Source organism: Pelodiscus sinensis, chromosome 23 (assembly GCF_052426305.1).
Source record: "Pelodiscus sinensis isolate ZL-2025 chromosome 23, ASM5242630v1, whole genome shotgun sequence".
NCBI lineage: Eukaryota > Metazoa > Chordata > Testudines > Trionychidae > Pelodiscus > Pelodiscus sinensis.
Window position 1 is genome coordinate 3,050,250 of NC_143074.1, and position 20,143 is coordinate 3,070,392.

The window sequence follows — 20,143 nt, forward strand, 5'->3', positions numbered from 1 at the left end:
CACTTGCTGCACCAGAGATTGATCTTCTGGTGTTGGATTTAGCAGGACTGGTTAAGACCTGCTAAATCGAACACCAAGTGCAGCTCTTGTCAGCATCAGTAGTCCTCCCAGTTACGAGGAATAAGGGAAGCTGACCGTTGGCCTCCCTCTGTGAAGAAGGCGCCAAGCTCGGCTTCAGGTAAGCTGACTCCAGCTACATATTTTACATAGCTGGAGTTGCATACCCCGACTCGATCTTCCAGGTGTAGTGTAGACCTGGCCCCAGAGAAGAAGTTACAACTCCCAGTAAGACTGGCTTTGTGAAGTACTTCAGAGACAATAACACTCTCTCAGCCTTTTTCCTACTACGACAACCTCTCCACCATCTCCCCCAGACTTCCCAGATATCCTCTGCACATATTTCAAAGATGCTTTAGTGCAGCGGTTCCCAAACTTTTCCAGATGGGGACCCATTTTGACAATTCAGGAAGACTTGGTGACCCAAGGCAATTCAAAAACAGGGGAAGGAGGAGAGGCACAGCCACCTAGGGAGACACTTGGCGACCCTGTTGAAATGTAATGGCCACCCTTATTTGGGTCCCGACCCATAGGTTGGGAAACCCTGCTTTAGGGGGAATGAGTGCAATAGGTTATAGGATGCTAATAGCACTTGAGATCTGGTGGGACTAGCTGAGAAAAAATACACGATGAAAGCATGGCTGACAAGTACAGGACGTGGACTTTGACCACTGCTGTGACCCCCTCCCCCAAGGCACAAAGCCATAGGTTCCAAGCCTACAGGGAAACGTACGAGAAAACACGGCTACATACTATTATTGGCATTGTTTCTTTGGAGCTGTGGTTTCCACTTTTCTTCCACAACAGTCAGAGGTGATCTGGGTTGGTTAGAGGCAATATTGTTCTCATTGTCAGCTGTGGGGCACAAACAAGAAGGCGTTAATCAGAGGCACAAGAGGAGCATTTCCCCGCGATGCAAAGGGACACACACACACAGCCAGCCATGTGCCAGCATCTGTTGTGGGGCTATAAGAAATGCCGACTCTCCAGAAGACAGCAGGATAAAAGAGCTGAACAGAAAAGGGGGAACAAGCTCCATTTACTATTTACCATTCACTTTCGCTTTCCTTAATCGTGTGACACCAGAAACATTTGCTGTTGCGTTTACTGAATATTTTACCGACAGCAGAAAACAATGTTATTTTAGGACGGGAAAACAACCGATCTGTGGGTAATTTCCATCTGGGATTTCCCAGCTCCTCTCTGAGTCCCTACCATATTATTGCACGGGCTACCTCAATGAGCAGAAAGGGCCTCAGGTAATTGAGCAGCCAGCTCGGTCATCAACCTCTAGGTGGGCCAGCCTCCCTGAGAGGGGGAGAGAGGACATGCCAGGGAGGCATGACTTACAGCAGCATGCTTGGAATCAAGGTAGGGACTGAAGGAACTAAAACTCCCTCCTGTGCCCGACAGGGAGGCTTCTGCATGGACTAATTCGGACAAGCAGTCCACTGAGCCAGTCACAAGCATGGATGGAGTTCATGGAGGAAGAACCAGCCAGACAGAGAACGCGGAGTCTGGAAGCTGGAAGAGAGACACCGTGTTTGCATGCCCCACTGGCTGGCGCATCATCCCAGTCGATCTCATTTAAAAGAGTCGGGAAATTGTTGAACATGGAACTGAACACAGCTGCTATTTGCCGCAGAAGATCAAGTGTAACATGGTGGGGATTTGCAGTGGACCAGAATAATTAACAGCCAGATGGTTAGGACACTTGGCTTGGATGTGGGAGAGCCACTCAAGTTTCCACCTTATTCCGATGGGACATCTCTGTCATTTTGATGTTGTGAAGGGCGGGACTTTAACATGGGTCCAAAAAGAGCTAGATAGATTCATGGAGGACAGGTCCATCAGTAGCTATTAGCCAGGATGGGTGGGAATGGTGCCCCGGCCTCTGTTTGTCGGGACTGGGAATGGGTAATGGGTGAGATCACGTGAAGATTCCCTGTTCGGTTCATTCCCACTGGGGCACCTGGCATTGGCCACTGTGGGCAGACCGGACACTGGGCCGGATGGACCCAGACTGGCCGCTTTTATGACCTGCCATGGGTCCCTCGACACGCCTGAAGGAGGTAAAGCTTTACCTGGTGTGCCAAGAATGGACCATTCAGAGTTTGCAGGGCCCAGTGCCATGCGCCAATCAGCTGAAGAGAAGCTGCTAGCATGTCAGATCTTTGGGGGCGTGGCAGGCAGACAGCAAAAGTGGGTGTCCCTGCTTGATAGCATATCCGAAGTGACTGGTCCCCGCCCAGGTCTGTCTAACCGCTCCATCGCAAACATCCAAAATGGCATTAACGCTGCGTGCCTACCGGTAGGTTCATGAGTCACGCCTCAAGGCTGCTATTAATTTTATTCCTTTAAGGCCCATTCACTCATCAGCCTTCTGGCCTTGGCAGGGGAAAACAGTTTTTTCTTTATCTGTTTCATAATAGTAGGGGATTTATTATGTGCAATTATCCATTGGTGTTCAATACGGAGTTAATAAGATTTGTGCATTTCAGTTTCCTCCTCCTTATCAGTCAGTTTGGGAACTATACAGATCATGGTTCCTTAATTTCTCTTCATGCCTCCAATCCTTTAATCCAGGTTCAGCCTCCTTGTCCTTTTTATATTTTCATACTAGATTGCAGAAAGGGCATTATATGGCAGCACTCGGCCTGAACAAAGTACTCCAAAGGGAGGGAAAGCTGGATATTGTCCTGTGTAATTACAGAACAAATTCCTTTGCCTTGGATTCTGCGCTTCTAGTTCTGCATCTCAGCCGCCAATTTGCATTCTAATTGCTTCTTCCCATTGTGTGGCTATAAGCTTGTCTAATTACCCGTTTAGCCTCCAGAATCACTGAAGGACCAACAAGCCCCTGCTCTCACTCCTCCGGGCTAGCAGCATGTTCCTGGACTTCAGTCACTTATGGAGAGGGGCACCAGAAATGCATTGAGTGTGCGTGGTTACCCCCGACCCAGCACAGCTCGGGCAAGCCGCTCTACCAGCAGCACCGTTATACTGCACTCGACAATCCACAGTTTCACCCGCTTCCTCAGGACAACTGGGGAAGGGCGTCAAGCCGTGTTGTGGGTCACTGATTATACAATTAAGTCATTCAACAGAATGCTGAAAAGCCCCTGTCATTTGGAGTACAAGGATGCAACAGGAACACTCACTTGCAACTGCCTTTGCTTCTCACTTACACAGACCGCCACACTGAAGCTGTGACTACCAGGTCTCTCTGACGGTGGTCATTATATCGTTTCCACCACTGTCCTGGGTGGTTACTGCCTTCAGAATCTGACATCCCAATAAGCCACCTTGACTTGTCCCTCAAACCCCAATAATAAATACAAAGTCATTGATATCAAGCGAGCAGTACCCGCTTCAACTGGGAGCAGAGATGAATGCTCCCCGGGGAAGAGGAAAGCTAATGCAACAGGCACTACGTGGAGATCCAGGACAGGCAGAAAGAGGGGTGCCGGGGTCAGGCGGGGGTCAGGTTAGGTGACAGGCACAGAAGGTGTTATGTTTTCTTTGGTCATGCGGACGGGACATTCTGAGGGCTGCAGCCAGTCAGATCACTGTGACTTGTAAGTATCCAGATAGCAGGGTGAGGACACAGCCCAGTAGGAATAAAAATCACACCAGGGAGCTTCCTGTTACCACAAGCGTGTCCTAAGCTAATCACGCACACGCCGCAGAAGAGATGCAAACGAGGCCCGTGAGTTTGTTAGTGCAGAAGATGAGATGGCGCGAAGAAGAGGTGCCATCACGTGTCTGAAATACTTACATTTGGCCTTTAAACTGACCGTTCTCCCTGCCTGTCCCCATCTCTTACTTACCCCTGCGCCATTCCCACCCCATCTGCCGAGTCCCAGCTGTTTGTTTACAGTTTACCAAAGTGCAAGGAGAGGGGGAGAGTTGCCCACAGCACACACCAGGTAAGAAAAACTTGATGGAAAGCTTTTCTGCTGGAGAATACGGCTCCTAAGGTGAAATGCTTTGGGAGAGTATGTCGATTTCACCCAAGTTGAGGTTTTTTTGGGAAAAAATAAATGTGGACAATGTCAAAATGTCCCTTTTTGACTTTTTGCAACACTTGGGGTATGTCTACACTCCACAGCTATTTCAAAATAAGATATTCCGGAATAGTTATTCCGAAATAGCACATCTACACTGCAGGGAAGCCTCAAAATTAATCCGAGGCAGGCTCCCTGAATGTGGATGCGCTATCTCGATTTAGAGCCCCAGGAGGACCTGGGGAGGAATAACTTAAAACGGCCCTGGGAAGGGGGCTATTTCGAAATAGCAGCAGTGGAGCATCTACACGCCTTATTTCGAAACAGCTATTTCGGAATAGGCGTTACTCCTCACGGAATAAGCTTTACAGAAGTCAGAATAAGCCGTCTGATTTCAAACTTATTTCAAAATAACGGAATTGCTGTGTAGACGTTCACATTGTTATTTCGAAATAACGCTAGGTATCTCGAAATAACAGTGCAGTGTAGACACACCCTTAGATTGACTCAAAATGGATTGTTTTCTAGAGCTGTCTTTCATGGAGAAAGTACAGATTTCACGGCTTGTTTCTGCAGGAATGAAGTCAAATGGGGAAAACTACTGTGAAATCCTCGTGAAATAGATCTTCCACCCCCCGCAAAGTACTAGTCCATACAAACATGTGGCAGGAAGTGTGGGACAAGAGCTTTCTCTCCGTTTTAAAATAACTATGCAGAGTAGACCAGGGAGTCTATCTGCCTGGGTTACTGGAGACTGTAAGGATAAATGGGACAGGAGAGATTTCATTCGACATGCTCGGTACAAATGCTTTCAATCTGCCTTTGAAAAGTGACCTCAGATAGGCACTCAAATTCCACATCGGAGCCTGGCACGCCTGTAGCCACTGCCTGATGCTCCCTGGTGTCTACCTTTTTCCTGCAGAGGCGGCATTACTGGCACTTTGGGAAGCGTAAATACAGGGAGCTCTATGGACATGCAACCAGGCTGGCACGAGGAATCAAGTGACGAATTTAATACCCTACTTTGCCTGAAGCCTTTAAAAACAAATCAGAAGCACCCGGCTTACCTGCATGGGACTGCATGTGCTCCAGCAAGTTGTTATAAAACTGAAACTGGATTCCACAAGCTCCGCAGGTGTAAGGTTCTGTGTGGGAGAGATGAGTTCAGACGAGTCATACCGTGTGCGTGGAGAAAGAGCACTCATGCACATTTCCTAGCGGGGCTCTGCCTGCCTTAGAACCCGAGCCAGAAATCCATCCATCACAGCAGAAGACCTGATCTCCTTATAGCCATCAGGCACGTGAACAAGGGTTTGAAGAACTGAGCCCATAGCCTGAATTATGGTCTTAGGTGCTAAATCAGCAGACATTTATGCCGCTGCTTAACTTGACTCACATTAGAAGTCCCCTAGAAGTAGGCGCTTAGAAGTACTGCTAGGCACATGCAGAAATGTTTGCAAGATTGGGGCTTAAGTACGGGTGCGTTTACAGAATAACACAGGGCTGGGCAAGATGCAGCCTGGAGGCCTGGCAGCTTTCTATTTATATCCTGCTGCCCATGCCACCGAATTCCCAGGCGGCGGCTCAGGCCGCAGGATCCTATTTAAATGGCTCTCAGCCGTGGTGCTACCCTGGCAGGGGCCGAGGTCCCAGCATGTGAAACAGCTGCAGCAACCCCGGACGACTGCCAGGCAACGCGGTAGCGGCGGGACCAGGAGCTGTGAGCTCTTTGCTGTGTTTGTAATTCAAAGCCTCCAGCCCCAGACAATTCTGGGGGGAGGTTAATCCCCAGTCCCACCCCTTCCTTCCCAGGCCCCGCCCCTTCCGGGGGTGGAGCCAACCCATGACCACATAGCAAAACTCATTAAGCGGCCCCCCTACAAAACTTATTGCCCCCCCATGGAGTAGCAGTTCTGTAACTCAGCCTTTTTGTCGTTCCTCTTTAGCCTTTATCGTCTTTAACGGAACGGAACTTGAGAAGCAGTTCTGTTACTTCCTTTCCTGAGCAAGACTGGGCTGGAGGCAGGAGGTCAGAGCTTGGCCTCCCAGCTGGACATTAGCCTGGGACAAATCCGGCTGCTCAGAACGGGCTGGGAGGAGTGTTGCGTGGGCACGTGAGGATTCACTTTCCGGCCACCAGCCAAGAGCAGAGCAGGGTTGCCCGGAGCCTAGCAGCACTGAGCAGCTAAGCCGGGCAGAGGGTCCCAGCCGGAGGGCAGCATGGCCAACGGAGCTGCACAGGCAGCTGAGCCAGTCACCAGGCAGAGGCGAGGGTGGAAAGGAGGGATGTGGAATCCCATTGAGCTAGTTTACTGTTATGTGTGAGCAGCCTGCAGGGCTGCTGGCTCTCAGCCTCATGTGGATGGGAGGGACTTGGCAGTGGAGGGGGGGAGGGGGTACTGGCTCCCAGCTGCCCTGCTGCTCCTCCCATCTCCACCACTACAGCTCCCCAGCATGCTCCCCCCCACGTGTGCATGAGGCTGGCCACCTCCTCCTCTCCCCCCCGCAATACTGGGACCCAGCAGCCCTATGGATCTGCAGCAGCCCACCACCAATGGCGGGCGCAGGGCTGCTCCCGCGTAACGGTTAGCCATTACCTGGTAAGCATCACCTGTTAAGGGCAATGCTTACCGGGTACCCGGTTACCCATTCATCTCTCTAGTGGAAATGCTGTTCAAACGGTCTTTAGTCAGTATGAATAAGAACATAAGAACGGCCACAATGGGTCAGACCAAAGGCCCATCTAGCCCAGTATCCTGTCTGCCGACAGTGGCCAATACCAGATGCCACAGAGGGAGGGAACACAACAGGTAATCCTCATGTGATTCCTCCAGTCACCTACTTCCAGAGAAACAGAGGCTAGGGACGCCATTCCTACCCATCCTGGCTAATAGCCATTGATGGACCTAACCTCCATGAAGCTATCGAGCTCTTTTTTGAACCCTGTTAAAGTTCTAGCCTTCAGCGCATCCTCTGGCGAGGAGTTCCACAGGTTGACTGTGCACTGAGTGAAGTAAAACTTCCTTTTGTTTGTTTTAAACCTGCTACCTATTAATTTCATTTGGTGACTCCCAGTTCTTATATTGTGCGAATAAGTAAATAACTTTTCCTTGTTCACTTTTCCCACAGCAGTCATAATTCTATAGACTTCTATCATATCCCCCCTTAGTCTCCTCTTTTCTAAGCTGAAAAGTCCAAGACTTTTTAATCTCACTTCATAGGGGACCCGTTCCAAACCCCTCTTCATTTTTGTTGCCCTTTTCTGAACCTTTTCCACTGTCAATATATCTATTTTGAGATGACGCGACCACCTCTGTATGCAGTATTCAAGATGTGGGTGTACCATGGTTTTATATAGAGGCATTAAGATATTTTCTGTCTTATTCTCTATCCCTTTTTAAGTGATTCCTAACATTCTATTTTTCACTGCCGCTGCACACTGAATGGATGTTTTCAGAGAACTATCCACAATGACTCCAAGATCTCTCTTGAGTAGTTGTAGCTAAATTATGTCCCCATCATATTGTGTGTATAGTTGGGATTATTTTTCCAAATGTGCATTACTTTACATTTGTCAACATTAAATTTCATTTGCCATTTTGTTGCTCGATGACTTAGTTTGGGGAGATCTTTTTGAAGCTCTTCACAATTTGCTTTGGTCTTAACTATCTTGAGCCATTTGAATGTGTATACGGAACTCCGACATGGGACACTGATGCTAAATGCTAGTTTATTTCTAATCCGACAAGTAAACTGAAAACTTAATTTTGCAAGGAGCTGATTTTAGTTGCGTTTTCATACCAGTATAAGTCACTGCGCGTCATCATGGGATGCGTTATCTACCCACTATGTCTTGCCAAGTAGTGATGCCGCTCTGTCCCTTCAGAGATGCCAGCACGTTTGTGCTGTTCACCGGCGCTGTTCCCACACTAGCTGCAATACAGCATGACATATCTTCTGTGTCTAAAAGACTCTTGCGGCCTCCCTCAGGCACAAAGCGTAATAGTGCTAAAATACGCCAAGATGTTTCCCTGCACTCGCGGGGACCAAACGTGATGTTACACGTTCTAGAACTGAGAAATGCCACTGTAGACTGCATATGGACAAAGGGATCACTTAGCACAGTGGTTCTCAACTCATTTCAGTCCACGGACCACCAGGCCAATCAAAACATTTTTGTGGGCCACCTTCAGCACATGTAGCACAGGACGAACGACACAGCAACCGCTCAGCACCACGACGGCAGCTACACTGACGCTCAGAGTTTCAGATGGAAGTTACCGGCAACACAATGCGATTGCGTCCTGCGTGATGCTGTGGAAGATGCGCCGTGTGCTTGTGAACACGGCGTAAAACAGCCTAATGGCGGCACCTGCTCACGCTGTGTGACTTTGGACAGTGTTCCTGTGGACCACCGAAAAAGTCACCATGGACCACCAGTTGAGAACCACAGACTTAGCATCTCAAAAGGTCCCAAACTCTCACTTTCCATGGACAGCTAACTTGGTTACAACCCCTGCTGTCATCCCTCTCAGAAAGTCACCAACAGAACTGTACAAGGTGGGAGCAGGAAAATTGACAAGCCCCCCCCCCCCTTCCCAGAAACCTAGGAAACTGAGGCATCAGAAAACAACTGCAGGGATTAAACACATTGCAGGGAACCTCCCGCAGACACAACAGGTAGAAGGTGCATAAGCATCTGTCTAGTGGAAACGAGAATACTGAGGCTGTTCCAGTTCAACTCAGCACCTGACTTAACGTGACTTCCTTCCTGCATTTATTTGATGCCTCTGCCACACTTTTAGGATGGTGCGGACATTTGGAAATACGCTCACGACATCGAAAGAGATGGGAGGGGAGAGCGGGAGGTGTTGGCCACTGAATACAATGCATGTAGGTGCTTGGGCACTTGCTGGGAAGGGGAAGCTGATGGAGAATGCTGGGTGTTTCCAGTGACGCGATCAGCAGTGGACGAGCCAACAGAAATGTGTGAACGATGAACGTGAGTGGGGCAGTTCCCAGGGCTCACAATGTGGCTCTGGCTGCTGGCAGACGCAGGAAGGCAGCACCGCCTTCATTTACACATGAGTCACGTTTCAAATGTTTTCTTCACCCTTAAAAAGTTACTGTCACGTTTCCAAAGCTGGAACGCTGCTGCTCCGCTCTGCAACAGAACCTGTTACGTGTTCCCTGGGTCGTACGGGGAACGACTCGACAGAACTTCTCCTAACTGGCAGGAGCTAGGATGACCACATGCGGTGGCAGCTTCCTCTGATCATAACTTAAGGTTGGGGGTGGTGGCTCGAGTCTCACCCCCTCGCCCCCCGGCTTGGGATTGCCAAAAAACCATGCAGAAAAAAGACGAGATCATCGGCAGACGAAAGGAGGCTGGGGGCACTACCTCTGCCCCACCCTGTTTGGGACTGCCCCAACTTCCTGGCTGTTCCCCTTCCTCAGGGAGCGAGGGGAAAGTGCACAGTTTGCTGCATCCCTCACTCTGGCTGGGGAGCGCAGGGGCAGAGTAACTTGGACCTGCCCCAGCTGGGGGAGATGCACCCCTCCTCCCGCTGGAGCTACAGCAGCCATGGAGAGGTGCTTCTCACCTGGCCCCAAGCTGCTGCAGAGAGAGGGCTGGGGCTGTCCTCTCTCCCCAGGGCAGCCTGCACCCTGAGCCCCTCTTCCCCAGCTGATGGTCAGGAAGCGACCTGCATTAGTCCTAAAGGGATCATCCCCCTTGCTCATCTTCCACAGGTGAGAATGGGAGGCAGGGAGAGCGAAACTGAAAGAACGTCCGGCGGCTCTTCGGGAAACGTTACTGCAACAAACGCCCTGCCCCAGAAAGCTGCTTCCACATTCAAATCATCCCAGCCACTTACAGCTCTTAAAATGAAACTTTGATTTTGTCTAAAGCTAAAATCAGAGGCCTTGTAGGCCCCAAAGACAGACACGGCTGAATATTAGCCCAATTGCTTGCTATGAAATGGGATCCATGATGCTACACAATCCCAGCTATCACTGGATTATGAATTGCCACAGGGCAACACAACCCTGTCAGGAACTGACTCTCTATTTTGTTCTTTCTCTGGTTGCCGAGTTCAGGCCAAGTGGAGACAATGAGACCGATTGTGTTTTGAAGGACTGTAGGACTCTAAATTCTGGCCCCGTAAAAAGGTCAGGTCTTTCTAATTCATCTGCACTGAACCAGCGCATTCCAGACAAGCAGAGAGACCGGGCAGGCTGTCTCTGCTGATCAACCAACAACATAAAATTCTGGCTTGCAAAAATCTAAGGAAGACTGTACCTGTGTGCACGAGGCGCAGAAACGGACCCGACTCCTGCAGGGGGGTGAAATGCTGCCGTGTAGTGTAGAAGACGCAGCTTCACCGCTCTGAAGAATGAGCGTCGAAAACTCAACAACCCGAATCCTACTCACCCATGACCAGAGTCAGCCAGTAGCACGATGCCTGGTGTCATAAATCGCTAATTGCTCCACTGTACTAGTGGGTGGATCCCACTCGCCCACCCAGCTGTCTGTGCACAATACAGCTCTAAGGGCCAAACCTTGCTGAAGTGCCCAGCCTGAGCAGATAGCTAGGCAAGGGTGTATGAGGGGCGTGTGCTCTCCAAGGGGTAGAACAAGCCAGGGGGAAGGAGGCCAGCGATCCTGGCTACAAGCAGATCCACGATGCTGTCCGGCTCACATGCTGCCGCGTGGGAAGCCCCTAAGCGGCAGGCTTGGTGCTGGTCACAGAAAGCACAACTCCCTTTGTGCTTCACAACTCCCACTCTTCAAATCTCGCTCCCGGATCTCGTGGAGCTGAGCCTCACCCACTTCTGCAGCCAGGGAATTTTGCAGCTGTCGAGCTGGGGATGGGGTCGGAGCCTTGGGCTGCTTGTGACCTGGACAGGCAGATGGCTGGCCTGCGCGCGGTTCTAACGGTACTGTTAGTGTTACAGGCACCTTGTCTCAGGGGGCTGCTGCAACTTGCAAAGTCCTGGTCAAGAGAACATTCTCAGCGCAAGAAAAAGACTCCTGAGATGGCAAATGTGGTCCCTACATGGGCACAGGACAAAGTCGATGCAACAGACATGTGGCCTTTGCACATCGGTCCAAGGCAGCCGTCTCACTCCACAATCCCTTCCCCAAATCTGACAGTTACTCCACCCCGCCCAGCAGTGGTCTAGCTTGCCCCATCCACTTCCCCGTCTCTCTCCTCCGCTTTCCCGTCTCCCCGCATGCCTGGGCTTCTCTCTTGAGCAGCAGCAGCTACAAGGCGCCTGCCTTTCTCCTGGCCTGCCAGCCGCTCGCTCTCTCCTCCGCTAACTCCCTTTGGGACCATCTCTGCAGGTGAGGAGAGGGCAGAGAGGGGGCTTTCTGGCTTGCCAGAGTGCTTGGGCAAGTTTTCTTTGATGTGAATCCTCTGTAGGAACCTCCAGGAGCAGAGACTACTCCATTCTTCTAACTTCTCTGGGTAGGTCGCCAAGTCTATATTCACAAGCACTTGCTTGGGTTCCAGTAAGGTATCTTTCCCTAGCAGCTGTAGGCCCTTTTATTGGTATTTTAAATATACCAGATCCAAGGACAAAAATCCAAAACTCAACAACAAACTGATCGCATCAGCCAACCCCAACAAAACCAGAATCCAAATCAAATAACCCAGCCCCACAAGGAAGCCAGAGAAAACTGTCCAACTTAGTTTGGGGTCTGTCCCACCAAAGGTGAGGCAGAGCTGAGGATGTCATGGAAAATGTCAACATTTTTTGCTAAAATCTTACCAACAGCAATACAATAAACTGCTGCAAAAATATTCACATACTTTTTTTTTTCTTCAAATTTTCCACTATTTCCAATCGTAAATAACGTACTGGTTGATTGGTAGCCCGATAAGAAGGGCATCAATCTATTATTCCATACACGCTTACCATTGTTTGCATAAACAATACAATTAAAACCAACAGCAACTCCTGGAAAACCGCACCTGCAACACGGCAAGATAAATGGAACTTTTCTACAACCCAAACTCCCCCTCCTTGTGTGGCCCTACCTTCTTCCAAGGGCTGAATAAAAAGATGAGTTTCAAAGGACACTCCAAAAGGTAATGAAGGCCTCATCCATGTCACTGTATCTTTAGCCAGTGCATCTGATTCCCCCGCAATAACTAAGTAGGTGGAACCAGATAATCTCTACACTTTTGAATGAACTCTCAGAAAAATGATGGAAGAAAAAACACCCTGCAACCCAGAAGCAAGCACCTCTACAAAGCGATCGCTTCTAGTCTGATCTTCCAGTACTCGTCCCCAAGGGCGTAGCATCTTCCTAAGGCAAGCCTGGAAACAGAAATTCGTAACTCTGCTAACCACTGAAACCATGGACTTGACAGGGATGTTGGTTTTATGGCTTGTTACGACGATTAATAACACTCCACTGCTATCATTAAACGCTCACTACAGACTCTCTATGCATAACAATCTAACCCCCAATTGGCCATTTCGTTGCAAGTGACCACCTCCGCCATCCGTGAGCCCAGGCATGCTCCCGCCGTCCCCAGACCTGCAGAAGGACGCTGTGTAGTTCAGCAGTTCTCCTCCGTCTTTGCAAAACAAACCCTTTCTGACCACAAAAAACCCGACAGCACCTCAGGAGAAGGCTCCAAAGTAGGAATGTTAAATATCGGCTAACTGAATAGTCGAGGAACCTCGTGAATTCTTATCGGTTACTCGACTATTCTATAGCTCCTGGGGGCGGGGCCAACAGCCAGTGCGCTCCGGCTTCACTCCTGAGGAGCCCTCTGCCACGAGTTTAAAAACAACTCCTCTCGCGGACCAGCTGCCTGTTGCTCTGTGCTGCAGCACCCCCTGTTGGCAGGGGAAGGGGGTGGTGGTCTGAGCTCCCAAATCCATCACAAGCCAGGACTGAGCCAGGTTGCTGGCCAGCCTGCTAAAAAATTTACTGGCAAAGCAGAAGAGGGAAATGGATGTGGTCTCTAGCATTAACCTATAAGCGTTTGCTAATCGGTTAATCGACTACACTATTACATCCCTCCTCCAAAGCCTGAGCCCGGCCCAACCCCCTGCACCCGGGATGGGGAGCTGCTGCTAAAGCCCAAGGGTGTTAGTCCCAGGTAAGGGGGCTTATAACCTGAGCCCTGTCATCCTGGGGGGAGGGATTTGGGCTTCGTTCTTGAGGAGAGTCCCTCAGGCGTTCGCTTTAATTCTGGGCTGAGGGACTCCGGCTTCATTCCCGGCAAGTCTAACGCCAGCCCTGGCAAGCGGGCCAGCACCCACTTTGGGGTCCCAAACCACAGTTTGAGAACGACTGGCTGTAGTCCTACAGCTCGTACTTTCAAGATGGTCCCCTGAACCTCTCCTGCCTTGTCTTAGGCATCAAGGCCTTTGTAGGACAAAATAAACCCCCTGGACTCCACCTGGTACCTAATGGGAAGCAAGCTGCAGATTCTGGAACCGCAGTATTAATGTGCCGTTGGCAGAAGATTTTATGCTGACACAAGTTTCCAGACGATCACCTCAAGCGCATGACAATTGTCTAATCTAGTTCAGAGTGAATTTGATTTTTTGAGATATGCATAAAACTGACCAATGGAAAGCCCCTTTTTTTTAAAGTTCCTAAAGAACAAAGAGAGCAAATATTCTCTCCTGCTGCTGCCGCCCTCCAGGGTAAAACCACTGCCTAGAAGCACCGCGACACTTTACATCTGTCTCATGTAAAGGGACTAAAGACCCAGGAACGGGAGCCCTGCAGAGCAGGTAACCCCACTGAAACACACCAATAAGCCAAGCAACAAGAACAAAAACAAAAAGATAAAACTTGCCCCATGTAATCAGCACTCTGTTAAAAACCCAGGGACGCTTGTTAGCGTCTCATTTCCTGCAGAAGGTGAGTGACAGCTGCAGAACCTTCAAACAGAGCTTGGCCCAGCCAATCCAGATCAAAGCCATTATTAGGGCATTTTCCAGGATTGGCCTGGAGACTCCAAGAATTCAAGATTATGTCATGGGATGAAATCCCCAGGAATGCATCCAACCGAAGCCGGCCGCCCTTTCCCTCATCTTGCCAGACCCGTCTTTGGCTGACATTTCTCGTATTGGTTTCAGATCAAAGGGGACTGTTTCTGGGAAGTGACCCCCATGTGCGGAGCCAGCGAGGGACATGTTCCTGTCTATACACGCACCTCAGGGACGGCTTCATTTCGGGTCCATTAGAACATGTGTTTGGGGCCCATTCGCTAAAACCTGATGTTCGAAGGTTGGCAGCCACCCACAGCATAGGCTGTCCCCTTAGCGCCCTGGGTTCGGGCCGATCTCGTTTAAACCCTGAAGAGCCACAGAGGTGAGATGCTTTCTCTGTTTTGGCACAGTCACAAAAAACAGCCATTCATGAAAAAACTAAGAGGACAAGCAGGAAGGCGGTGTGCACCACACACCTCCACACACTTACTTTGTAAAAGCGGGAAAGGATTTGAAATCAGGGGACTTGCGGTTTCTGCAAAAAAGAAAGAAATTGAAACGTTGAGACCGACAGAGACCTTGGTGCATCCTCCACGGGTCTAGCCCCTCCATTCGGTTCCTTTCTTTCTGCCCCTGTCCCGTACCGCTAGAACCAGAGCAAAGGGTTACACGTACAGCCCTGTCTTTTGTCTCAGCAGGCACCCCCGGATGGAGGGTGTGGTTCTTTCGAAGTCTGAGGAATTCGGATTTGGAAATGTTCATGGATGTTTTGTAAGAACGCTGGCAAGACAGCCACAGGCCTAGACCACGTGGCCAGAGCCAGTGCAAACCCAGAAACGGGCATTTTATACACAAATTCCTGTAAATGGGCAACATTGATATTGATTTTGTATTAAGCAACCTCTCCCTGCCCCATTGCTTTAGCTCTCCCAGCCTTGCAATCCCCGCTAGCCCCTCGCCTGCTTCCAGGGAGCTGCCCGCTCGCTGGCTCCAGCTCCTTCCTTCCTGTGTCTGCTGCCTGGACACTGCTTCCTATACTGCCCCAGCCAGTGAAGTGGGAACGTAGGAGGGGGAGAGCTTCTGGGGCCCGCAGGCCCCCCCGGAAATGACAGGCAACCTATCCTGACCCTCGCCAGGCCCCCTCTTTCAGAAACATTGTCCTAAGGGCAGGGCTGGCCCACAATATTTTGGCACCTGAGGCAGGGAGCTCAAATGGCGCCCCCCTCCCCTGTCGCTTGGGCCCAAACTTGGAAAGGTCTCAATTCTGCCTTCTTCCTGCTCTACTCCTCTCGTGGTACTGCTCTGCTGCCTACCCCAATAAAGGAGAACTAACAACTTAATATGCCTTGTTCAAAAAGTGTGAACTAGTGCCCCCCCCCCCGACCCACAGTCTGGCACCTGAGGTGGCCACCTGTTTGCCTCACGGTAAAGCCAGCCCTGTCAGTAAAACCTTTGTAGGGCTTTCCACGCCGCTCAGCAGCTAGCCAGGCCCGGGACAGTAGAGCAAAGAAGCAAAACCCAACATCATTCTACTTGGCCTTACGCTCCCATGCTCCCAGGGCCACACACGCTGCCTGCCGAACAGTCCTCCCCACCCCCTAGCCCCACAGCATGGCCTCTGGCTATACGTGCTGAGTCTCTGGTATGCCACAGTCTGCAACAAGAGTAGGGGCCGCTCCTTGGACACACCTCCCTTTTCACCGAATCGCCGAGTGAGAGGACAGTTAGCTCCTCTCTTCTGCCCCCTGTATGACACAGGGCCTGCATTTTCACCCAGTTACCCTGTACCGAGCCCAATAGCTTGAGTCTGACTAAAGCGCCTTTCAGAAAGGCATCTGGTCTCGAAGAGAGGGAGAGACGGAGAAGCTACCATGTCCCTGGGGAGCATGTTCTGATGGCAAAACACCCGTTTGTACACGTAGCCAGTATAATCCCTACCATGCTCCTGTGACACAGCATCACGCAACCACCAGGCCCAGCACAGCTAGCTACGTGGGAAACCAGAACAGCCAGAGCATCCATCCACTCGGGGTCCCCATGGAGCCTGGTCATGCTGACAGCAACCCCAAAGCAATCAGCTGCTTCTAGTCTCTCTAGACAGCTGCTGATGCCACTATGCTGGGGCATGGCTCTCCCACCTGGCTGGACAACAGAGTCGGGTATCTTAGGGGGTCAGGACCAAGTAGAGAATCTTGGTTTTCTCTATAGACGTGGCACAGGGGAGATACATCCTGGACTTCTTCCATGCCCATCCGAGCTGCTGATGTTACTGAGTGATTTCCCAAAGACCTTATCTAATTAGACAACAAAAAGAATGGGAAAAGAAATAGGAAAGCCAAAAAGGGGAAATGGCTTGTCCAAGGTCACACAACAAGTCAGAGGTGACCCGGGAACTTACGAGTCCTAGCTTAGAACCCTACCCACTGGGCAATGCTGCCTCCTCTTCGGTGTGCGTGCGCGTACGTGTGTGTGTGTGCGCATGCTATCAAACACAGGCTAAATGCACATGTGGTTGCCTTCCTGTTGCTCTCTTCCTCCCTCTCTTCTCCTCACAGGCCCAAGTGACCTCACACAGCTGACATTTCTGGTTACAGGAGGCCGATCCACCAACAATGTTGGGGAAAGTTTTGAGGATGTAAAACATTTTTGAAATGATGGAACGATACAGGTCAGGAAGGCCCTTCTAGCCGGGGTGGAGCCTTAGCTCTGTAAACAACCAACAGGGAGTGACTCCCATTTGATTCTTTTCTGCCTCTCTCAGCTCGCAGAAGGAAAGCCAGCAAGATCTAGGCCATTCCAGGGTCTCAGTGTAGGCTGCGTGGACTCCAGAGGGTTTTGCTGTTTCCATGGAACCAGACGGTAAAAGGTAAAAGTGCCACGGACACAGTTTGGTTTCAACAAAAATCTAAATGCGGAGCAGGTTTGAAGCTGGCAGCCTCAGAACAGAGAGACTGGCATGTTGCCTGGGCTTGCAAAGCTCAATTCCTGACCCCCCATTGCCACTGCTTGCATGTCACATCCTGATTCTCCCTCACCCACCACGGCACATCTCCGGGTACCACTTCTCTCCCTCCCACCCGCAGCCTTTGCCTGGCTGCTGGGCTCGTGCCTTTAATGGCCAGTGCCGGTGGGAACAGCTGCATCGGGAGCTCTAACCAGAGACGGTGCCTGTTACTGTAACACTGACTCACAGGAGGCGCGCGAGACACTAACGACGTTTCTCCCACAATTTTAACACCACACTGAAGGAAGAAGCAACGGAAGGCAGGCCAGAGACAGCACAAGGCACAGCAACTGCTAACACACCAGGTCTGCACAGAGCATCTGGCTACCTAGCTAGGTATCCACGTGGCCCGTCCGGCCTTCGGGGTCAGTCACTGTACAGGTCACAGTCCTGCTTGCAGAGGCACTTTTGCCACACGCGAGGGGCACTGTGTGGCCAAGGGCCTGTGCCTGCACTCTTTGCTGTGGCTGCCCTCCTGCAGCTCAGCTCTCCAAGGAGGAACTGCCTCACTCTGAGCCAACGGCTTCCTTTTAATAGGCTTGCCGGGCCCTGATTGGTCGTGTCCTTTGTGCCACTCTAGCCTTCCTGGAGGACTTCTCTATGGTTTGCTTGGCGGGGTGTAGCAAGGCCACAAGCCTCCAGCAGGGGTCTTGGGGCTTGGTCCGCCCTGTCATAGGGAGTATCAGGGAATGGAACAAAAAGGTGGCTGGATGCAAGAGCCAAAGAGGAGGGCAGGATGGGAAATGGCACGTAAGGGCGCCAAGCGTGGGGAGCAAAGAAAAAGAATGGAACTGGGAGAGTCGAAAGAGAAGAGGAGACACAGAGAAGGAAAGGGGGAGGGGGCGAGGCAAGACATAGTCGCAGGGTGCCATTTCATTACTTTTACTCAGTGACCTGCGTGATGGCCTGTGCCCCAGAGAGGACCACGGCCGGTACCGACGGTGCAGTAGCTGGCTTCTGAAAGGCACACGCTGCCTGGATTTCCTGCTTTCTCATCTCAGAAGGAGCCCCCCCCCCCCTCTTCTCCACCCTCAGGCACCGACCCACTGAGAACTGGCCTGGAATGGCTCACTGGTGTCAGTCAATTCTCACGGGCTAAGCAGTAGCCTGGGCTAGCCACTGACCCTCTCCCTGCAGCCTGCCTGACAGAGGTGACGACAATAAAACAAACATAGCGGCAGGGCTTGTCGTGATGACAGGAGAGGCACAAACCATGGAAAACTCAGGCTCAGAGAAAAGATTTTTGCACAGGGCATCCTGAGCTCCCCCGAGGTGTTCCTGGCAATGCGCTGCAGACACAAGTGGGCTCAACAGAGCCAGGAGACTGTTTTGATTTGGTGTGAGGAGCTGGATGTATCTGTATTTAAAGCATTTTTGGCAGAACAGACTTTCCTAACGGTACCCCCAAGAGTCACCCCTTTTCTCACGGTTTGTGTTTTCGGCTCTGCTGATTTCTCATTTCCTCATTCATTTCTCCTCCTGACAACTAAGCCAATAGAACAGGTTCGTAACCCAGGAGCATTACAACATGACTCTCCTGTATCTAGTGACAGAGTCTTTAGAGTTCGAAGAACGGCCAGACTGGGTCAAACCAAAGGTCCACCCAGCCCCGTGTCCTGTCTTCCGACAGTGGCCAATGTCAGGTGCCCCCAGAAGGAATGGACAGAACAGGGAATCGTTAAGTGATCTAACCCATCATCCATTCCCAGCTTCAGACAAACAGACTAGGGACACCATTCCTGCCCATGCTGGCTAATAAGGATTGACAGACCTATCCTCCATGAATTTATCTAGCTCTTTTTTGAACCCTGTTAAAGTCCTGGCCTTCACAACATCCCCTGGCAAGGAGTTCCACAGGTTGACTGTACGCTGCATGAAGAAAAAATCCCTTTTATTTTAAACCTGCTGCCTATTAATTTCATTTGGTGATGCTTAGTTCTTATGTTACGGGATCATGTGAAAAGTGACTATAAAACAGGTATGGCAAGGCTGCATAGTTTTCTAAGGCTGGACATAAAATATACTCGTTTTAGAAATAACTTTTGTCTGACTGCCAGCTCTACAAACCCCCCTTGATCTAAAAGATAAGTAGGGCCCTTTTCTTGTGGATTCACCAGCAGTAGAAGTTTGCCCAGCCCACTAGCTCTGATTTGGCCTTGTGTGCACACCTGTCAGGAGTTTGTGCAGGTGTAACGCACTGGTCTTTCACTGAGGCTACATCTACACTACGAGTTTTCTTGGCAAAAATATGCTAATGAGGGACTCATTTGCATGGGTCAATCTCATTTGCATATTTTCTGCTGATCTGTTTTTGCGCTAGGGGTTTTTGTGCAAAACCAAGCCGTGTGGATGTTTTCTTTTTGCGCAAAAACCCCTTTTCCCGCAAGATCGGTAGACTTCCTTTTTGGGGGCATAAGGATCTTGCGGAAAAAGGGGGTTTTGCGCAAAAAGAAAATATCCACACGACTTGTTTTTGCGCAAAAAGAGATCGGCAGAAAATATGCAAATGAGATTCCCTCATTTGCCGAGAAAACTCGTAGTGTAGATGTAGCCTGACTGGAGAGAACAGCTCTGGGGATGATGCACAGGAGGAAAGAGAACTTAGAGTCCTGCTCCCAGAACTGAGCAGGCTCTCGGGGGCTCCCAACCATTACAGAGTGATACACCCTGGCTTGGGTTTCTACAGGAGTTAGGCACCCAAATCCCATGGGCTTTCTAAACGCCACAGCGCACTGTTTGAAATCCCAGTGACATGCTTTTAGGCTAATGGCCAGAGATCCAATAAGGGCAGTGGATCTCAGGTAGGAAGGGGCTGCGTCACAGAACTGCGGCGTGCCACGCCGCTTCATATGGACCGAAGGACTTCCCTGTCATTCCTCCCTGCCTGGCGTGGCTGGTCAAGGCGATGAGACACCAGACACATGAAGAGGGGCCAGGACTCTGCCTAGGCACCCGTGGGAGCTGCTGCCCAACTGGAGGAGGAGGATTGGAGGGTTGTCTGTCTCGCTATATACTTTAGAAACGTGCGTCCGTCTGCCCGCGAGTCCGTTTGTTCAAGAACGACTTCTGAACAGCACCCTGCCCCTCCCCACGAGCCCCAAAACCCAGC

The 20,143-nt window shown here is 50.7% G+C and overlaps 1 protein-coding gene across 28 annotated transcripts in view; it reads right to left on the minus strand.

Annotated features, from left to right (window-relative positions):
- Nucleotides 1–20,143, minus strand: part of ZNF618 (zinc finger protein 618) — a 214,572-nt gene that overhangs the window by 8,894 nt on the left and 185,535 nt on the right. For 15 of the 28 annotated variants that reach the window (XM_075905305.2, XM_075905304.2, XM_075905300.2 and 12 more), the window contains 3 exons: nucleotides 14,521–14,565; nucleotides 5,132–5,209; nucleotides 811–912 (listed from right to left, as the gene is read on the minus strand). In XM_075905305.2, the coding sequence (XP_075761420.2) occupies nucleotides 811–912; nucleotides 5,132–5,209; nucleotides 14,521–14,565 (225 nt within the window). The remainder of the gene's footprint in view (nucleotides 1–810; nucleotides 913–5,131; nucleotides 5,210–14,520; nucleotides 14,566–20,143) is intronic. The other 13 variants (XM_075905317.2, XM_075905311.2, XM_075905310.2 and 10 more) reach the window with 3 other exon arrangements.